Genomic DNA, 7,798 nt, shown 5'->3' on the forward strand with positions numbered 1-7,798 from the left:
AGTGCAACAATGAATGAATGGAAATCCAAAATCTCTGTAAATGTTCATTAAAATTAATAAAATAAAATAAAAAAAAATAAAGACTAAGGTGCATCTTGAGGTTTACATTCAGGAGAAAAAGTCCCTCAATGTAAATGTTCACAGAAAGACTGAAAAACTCAGCAGGAATCAAGCTGAAAGACATTGCATTCTAACAAATCTTCAGGCATTTGGGGAGCAATGCTATACTCAGGCAATGGTCCACATCCTTCCAGGAACTGAGACACAGGAAAATAGCATAGATGCCAAAGGCCATTCCAGCCACCCCTGCTGAGTCTCAATCTCCCCCATATGGTTTTCAGCTGTGGGTCTTTCTTGGCGTCCTTCAGTCTCCCAGCCTGGCTCACCACTTCGAGTTTAAATTCAAGAGGGAAAGTCCCCCAGTATAGTGTTCACAGAAACACTGAAAAACTGACCAGGAGTCAAAATGAAAAAAAGATATCAATGTATTGCTTCAGGGGAAACTTATGGACAGGAGAAATGAACAATGCTGTATTCAGAGGGAACAATCTGGGTTCATCCTTGGTTCCTCAACGGCCTCCAGTAAAGAGAGTGGTCATACAGGGCTAGAGTGAGTATATGTTCTCAGGCTCATACTAGCTAGGTAATAACCAAACCATATGACAATAAAAGGCAAGTGGAAATGCCTGATACCAAAAGCCCCTTCATGTCTTTGACAGTGTCACAAGAAAGACAAAATAGTTTATGAAAAATAGAGATCGTTATTGTAGCCCAATTCAGCTTTAACTTAGTTTGGCTCAGAATTAGTTTTGGGGGGCATTCACAATATCCCATAGAGGGCACCTGATTTAAGGCACATTTGGTATTTACATTTGGTTTCTATATTGAAACATCAGAAAATGAATAAAGATACCAGAAAAAGAATTTATGTCTTTGAATTGTGGTGTTGGCAAAAAATACTGACTATCCCATGGCCAGCTAATGCAGATGCAACCCTGGATGTGTTATCAGTCTGTGCCAGGAAATCTGGAGGCCAGCTACCTGGCCAACTGACTGGATAAGATTTGTATTTGTTTCTAGTCCCACAAAAGGTGATCTAATATAATGTAGAAATTACTTCAAAATATTCCCGAAGGTCATGCCTAAATGGTTAGAACAGTGTATAGAGAGAGAACTGCCAGTTCACTGGGTTTAGAAGAGGCCGTGGAACCAGGGATATCACTACTGATGTCAGATGGATTTTGGCTATAAGCATAGAATATCTGAAGAATGTCTGTTTGTGTGTTTTAATGCCTATCCAAAGAGATTTAACTACGTGGTTCACAACACTATGACTAACATTGAGAAGAATGGCAATTCCAGAACATTTAGTTATGCTTCTATGAAACCTATACCTACGCCAAGAAGCTGCTGTCTGAACACAGTAAAGCAACACTGTACGGTCTGGAATTGGGGAAAGGTGTACCTCAGGGCTGTATCCTTTCACAATACCTACTCAATCTGTATGCTGAGCAAATTATTTGAGAAGCTGGACTTTATGAAGAACAGTAGGGCATCACGATTGGTAGAAGACTCATCAATAACCTGTGTTATGTAGATGATAAAATCTTGCTTGCCGAAAAGGACTTGAGGCACTTGCTGCAGAGGACCAAGGACTGTAGCCTTCAATATAGATTATATGTCAACATCAAGAAAACAAAATGCTCAGTCCATATCATGATGGGCCAAAGGGTAACATCATGATACATGGAGAAAAGCCTGAAATTGTCAATGATTTCATCTTGGTTAGATCCATAGTAACACCTTTTGTACTAGCAGTCAGGCAATCTGTGGATACATAACATTGGGAAAGTCTGCAATGATGTCAATCTAAGGAGATTCTGATTTAAGCCATAGTCTTCCCGATTACTGGCTGTGCATCTGAGAGCTGGACAAGGAGTAAGAAAATGAGAAGACTCGATATCTTTGAGTTGTGGCATTGGAGAAGAATGCTGAATATCTCATGAACTCCCAAAAGAACTAAAAGGTATGTCTTAGAGAAAGTGAAACCAAGAATGCTCCTTGGAAGTAAGGATGATAAAGTTTCATCTCACATACTTTGGGCATGTGGCTAGGAAAGGTTAATCTTTGGAAAGGGACATAAGGCTTGGAAAGGTGAGAGGGTCAGCGAAACAGGGGAAGGCCCTCAACAGCACAGTTTTACAAAGTGACTGCAGCTTAAGTATGTCAGACATGATGAGGATACATAACAACAATAGTTCTAGGGAGTTTTATTGCTAACACAAACATCCATCAACTGATGAATGGATAAACGAAAAGTGACATCTTTATAAAACAGAATATTCTGCTTTAAAAATTAACTTCTGATATATGTTACAACATGCGTGAACCTTGAAAACATGCAAAGAGCAAGTATCAGACATGATAAGATATATATTCTAAGGCTCAACTTAAAGACATATACAGAATAGGCAAAATCGAGAGACAGAAAATAGACTAATGTTTCCTTAGCACTATGAAGTGAGGAAAATTGAGAGTGACTGCTAAGGGCTTAGGATTTTCAAAAGTGTTAAGAATGTTCTGTAATTAGATAGTGGTGATGGTTGCACAACCTGTGAATATAATGAAAACCTCTAAACTGAACACCTTAAAAACATGAATTTTAGGTTACGTAGGTTATAAACTATTAAGACAATAAACTGTGGAGTTTTAGGATAAAGACCAGTTTTAAACATTACTCACTAAATGCTGTTGGGTCAAAAGTGACTCCAGTGGGTTTCTGGAGGCTATAAATCCAAGAGGGGATTGCCCATCTTTCTCTCTTGGAGGCCCTGAATTTCAACTGCCAAAGAGGCCACCTTTGGATAGGCTGGGCAACCCCCTATGGACTATGCAAACAGAGATCCTAGCCTACAAAATTTATTCCCAGCTCCCCATCCTAAAGAAATAAAATCTGTAGTAAGTCAGAAGGTATAAGAGCCAGATAATATAAATGTTGGTTTCCTGTCCACTATTGCTGATTTACTATTGAAAATGTTCAGAAAGACTTCTCTAAGAAGGTGGCAACAGTCAGAGGTCTAAAATAAATGAGAGACTGATCAATAAATAAATAATTTATAATCTGCCATTTTGCTCAGGCAAATTAGTTCTCTTATCCATATGTTCTTTTTCCTCTTTTGGTCTGGCACTATTGTTCCTTTTCCTACCTGCGATGCTCTTTCGCCCCCCCCCCCCCCCGATTAACTCCCATTCAAGCAGTTCTGGCACCAAGAGAAATGCTGAAAAATCTTTGTAATGAAGGGATGATCGGCATCCTGTAGGGTGGAGTTCAGAGGTCACTGCTTCAAGAAAATGTCCTTGCCTCGCTCCAACCTACACTTCTTACTTGCTTTTAAAACTCTCTAATTCCTTCTAGTACTTGATTCCAGTATGGATGTGGAGCATTTTTAAACGTTTGCGCTACTCCAGGCAAACTCTAGGAAGGCAAGATATATATACACACAGTACCTAGTACCCCGCCTGACACATGATTCGGTGGGCGGACTGGGGTCTTGAACTCAAAATCTGACTCCAACACAAGGTAACCTGCAAATAGGTGAGTCCGTTCTGATTTGTGTGACACCTAGGAATGCCTGGTTGAGTGACAGACTGACAGGCTCTTTCAAAGTTCCCAGCCCCACACACTTACGACCCTGTTGTAGGTCTCGGAATCATAGGACCTAGGGTTCCCAGCCCCCATCGGCGTAGTTCCAACCCCGATGCTTGACCTGTAAGTTCCGGGTGATAAGATGCAGCTTCTCCTCAGGGCTCGGAGCGTCCCCCATGGTTCCACAGCCTCTGTCTTCCTTGGTGGCCGCGGTGGGTCAGGAATCGTCACGCGGATCTAGGCAGGTTGCATCAGATGAGATCGTTGCTCGGCTTGCTATGTCTGGGCCACTCTCTGCACAGCAGTGGCTAGGAGTCAAGAGCACCGCAAAGCCGAGCGGGTCGATGGGACGTGAATGGGTGGGGCCAATCGTCAAGGTGGGCGGTACCGGGGCGGGGTTACGGCGCCTGCGCAGGGCAAGTGCGGGCCGCCACTCTCTTAAAGGCGGAGCAGTTTCCTGCCAATCTTCACTGTCTTGCTCCGGCGTTGCCCAGGCGCCTCAGGGTGGGGAGGTCGGGGAGGGGTCGATAAAATGGCGCAGGGGGCGGAGTGAGAGACCCAGTCGTTCGCCAGCCTAGGCTTCGGCCCGGCTTCTTGAGGTGAAGAGCGGGAGGGACGCGGGGTCTGTGTTCCCCAGCTGGGAGGAGGTTTGGGGCGCCTGTTGCTTCATAAGGGCGTGTGCCGTCCGCCCGGTCGGCAGGTTGGGTGGCGTTCGCTTTGCCAAGAGAAGGGCTCTTTTCTGGTTCCTGAGGTGATGGCGGCGGGGGAAGGGGGGAGGGGGCGAAGAAAACTGTTCCGCCCCACCTCCACGACGGAGGTTGTTAGGTGCCCCTCACCTTGCCGAGGAAAAGGTCTGGTTTCCTAAGCGGCTAGGAGTGCTATACGTGCTCCCTGCCCCCGAGGGTGAGAGGCATGGATATGTAGGTGGGAGGGGGATGCCTCTACCCCCGGCCACCCTCGGGGGGGGGGGGGGGAAGGGTGTTGCTAGCGAGAAGATCTCGGTCTTTCCGCGGCGCCTCGCCTGTGGGGGAGGGAGACGCTGCCCCGCCCCCCTCCCCTCCGCGTCCCCCACAGAACGGGGGTCGTGCTCCAGGCGGGGTGGGGGGCAGGGGCCTTCTGGGAGAAGGGGGATACCCCTCTGTAGCCTCGCGACGTGCTGGCTTTGCCCTGCGGTGGGTGGGAGAGGCGGAAGCCTCGCGTGTGTGCCCCGCGCTCGCGGTGGCGGGAGTTTTGGTCTCTGAGCGGGAAGTACGACGGCCTGACGCCGCGGCGCGTCCGCCGGAGCCCACCGGGAGGACTTGAGGCCTCCCGTCTCCTTAAAAGAGCTCTAATGGCGCGGGACCGAACGACTTAAAAGATCGGTAGTTCAAATCCGCCCGCCACCCCGGGCGTGGGGGGATAGTCTAGGCAGCCGTGGTGGAGGGTCACCGGGAGTCGGAAGGGGAGCCACGGCGGCGTGCGCGCCTTCTGCGTTCAGCCTGCCCCTCGAACACTTCTAGGCCTCCTTCAGCGGTTCTTCCACGGGTGGGAGGGAGCCGCTGGACGGGACCGAAGACGTGACTGAACTGGCCAGCCCAGCCTCACCTCCCGCGTCTTGGAGGCGCCAAGTGTGGCACACCAGTCTTCATAATTTTTTTTTTTTTACGATATGTTTGGTAAAAAAGAAACCCACACAAACTTTTGCAGATTCTTAGTTCCGACTTGTTCATAGGGTCGCTGTGCATCATAACTCGAGGGCACCTAACAACAATAAAGTGACGTCTTGATGAGGGGCAGAAAAAATCCCAAATCAGTAACACTTGGCCCCCATGACTATTTGGGAGCATAATTGAGGCTCCCCTGAAATGTTACCTAAAGCAGAAATTTCCTTTCCTGAGTGGGTTTTCCGTCCTCCGTTACCTCAAAGGAAGTCGCTTAATCCATATAGATGTTTTCTGTTCACTTTGTTTTTTTTTACTATTAGAACCAGATTGTAGGGTGACCTTGAGTTCCTTTTGTGCTGTGCCCCAAGTTACTGTGTGTTTCACATTTGTTACTGTTAATTGACTACACATTTAGCTTACGAGAAAGATTGGGAATCAAAGAGGAAGTTTTGTCCAATGCAAAGAATCTATGCCCTTGATGGGCACTGTCAAGGCAAGCCCTGCTGCATGGTAGGGGTTTTAGAAATTGGAAAGGTGGTATTTGGTGGTTGTACTTTTAGTGGCCTGAAGAAAATAAGGCTTTGTGCTCTAAGGCATAGGTTCTCTGAGGTAAGATAAAGATAGAAAGGGAACTAGTTTCTGAGGTTGGCAACCAGGAGGTTACAGAACAGCGAGGAGGTGGTAAACTGAAGTATGAAGAAGGGGGTGGACAGGTAGAGAGATGTGGAAGGACAGAATAGGGTCACCAAAAAGATGGGGAGGAGAGGAATTAGAAGAAGAGAAAATACTCTTTTCTTAAAATGTAGGAGTCTTCTTATTTTAAATGGTGGCAACAAAGCAAATGCCACAAAGTGCAGGTGGAATGGCGGGTACAAGTATCAAGGCTGCCTTGTGAAGTTCAATAGTGTTTTATCCCTCCCTTTGCACATGTTTTTATAAACTTCTAGCATTTAATTTTCATGATACTCTGAAGTTGTTGGTAGCCACTGCTTTGTTTCATAGTGATGCTATCTATGTCCAACAGAACAAAATACTGGTCCTCTGCCATCCATTCTCTCTATCATAGGATTTTAGCCATTGTTACAATTCCTGTGCCTGTTAGCAGTGAATCTCTCATAATCTAGTTGGAACCAAGTCCTAGCTGACACTTTATTGGATTTCCAGGGATGGTTCTGGACGAATATGCTCATTATAACTCAACTGCGGGTGGATTTGAACCACTAGAGAGGCACAACATTTGGGTTAACAGTTTAAGTCCTTAAGGACTATGTCACCAGAGGGCCCTTTACAGTGAATAGTGAATTTCTTTTCTCAGGCAACTTCAGATTTTTCAAGGAAATGGGTGAGGTCTCTGAATTGTAGTCAAGTGCTTTTTTTGGTTGTTGTTTGATGCCTTCGCCGACTCATAGCGACCCTATGAACGAACAGCCTGAGCACTGTTCGTACATAGAGTTTCCGGAAGCAAGCCATTTCAAAAGTGGATGCCGCTCCTGCTTCCAGCAAGTGCCTTTTAGTAGCCATTAATTTGCAAAGTTAGCCTGTTTCAGATATTCATCTAGTTTGGTCTTTAGTGACATTGTAGTTGAGCTCAGGGTTAAAGTTAAAGAGAATAAATAGTTCATACTGGATAGTTTCTAAAAAAGCAGGTGCTGAGAGACGTTTCCTACCACTTTATAGCGCTCTCCCCTCCTCCCATTCCTGTGCTTCTCTTTCATATACTTTTAGAGTTGGGAAGTGATGAGCGTGCAATGAAATAATAATTACCCACTGAAACCCACTACCATTGAGTCAATTCTGACTCATAGTGACCCTATTGGATATAGTAGAACTGCCCCGTAGTGTTTCCAGGGCTGTGAATCTTTTAAAAAATCACATCTTTCTGTTGAGGGGTGACTGGTGGAATTCAGCCCCTCAGTTACCAGACTGCTTCATCACTTATTTAGCACATAAAATGCTACATTTGTTATGCTCATGATCTTATTTCATAATTGCAACAACTCTATGAAATCGATACTTCATAGTCCTGGTATAGGGGACTTAATGTCATCCCACAGACTTAATTTTTTTTTATTTTAAAAAAATCATGAATACAAAATAAAAATATCATAAAACATTTCTATGAAAATTACATATTTTAGGGAGTTCTGATGGCCTAGTGGCAAGAAGCTGCACTGTAATCGCAGAGGTATGCAGTTCGAATCTACCAGATGCTCTGCTGGAGGAGGGACAATCTCCTCTTGTACTAGTCAGATCCTATTTGATGGTACACACACACACACACAAAATAATAAAATTTTTTAAAAGAAAATTACATATTTTACAAACATCTGTATCATAACTATTTTTAAGTATCCAGTTGAGTGACATTCACTCCATCACCATTATCTATTATTGTGGGTTTTTTCCTCAGTCCAATAGAAAGTTAATACCTAGCCTAAATATTTTTTATTGTCATTGAGTCAGTATTTCAAAACTCCTAACATTAAACAGCATAACTTTCTAGGGAACT

The 7,798-nt window shown here is 44.8% G+C and overlaps 1 protein-coding gene across 1 annotated transcript in view; it reads right to left on the reverse strand.

Annotated features, from left to right (window-relative positions):
• YARS (tyrosyl-tRNA synthetase) overlaps positions 1 to 3,824 on the reverse strand; it is a gene marked incomplete at its 3' end in the record, with an annotated part of 44,318 nt that extends 40,494 nt beyond the window's left edge. Inside the window, exon 1 of the mRNA XM_006886568.1 lies at positions 3,768 to 3,824. Within this exon, the coding sequence (XP_006886630.1) occupies positions 3,768 to 3,824 (57 nt within the window). The remainder of the gene's footprint in view (positions 1 to 3,767) is intronic.
• Between the last annotated feature and the right edge of the window lie 3,974 nt (positions 3,825 to 7,798).

The sequence above is a fragment of the Elephantulus edwardii genome, unplaced genomic scaffold (assembly GCF_000299155.1).
Source record: "Elephantulus edwardii isolate Elephantulus edwardi_28Jun2011 unplaced genomic scaffold, EleEdw1.0 scaffold00049, whole genome shotgun sequence".
NCBI lineage: Eukaryota > Metazoa > Chordata > Mammalia > Macroscelidea > Macroscelididae > Elephantulus > Elephantulus edwardii.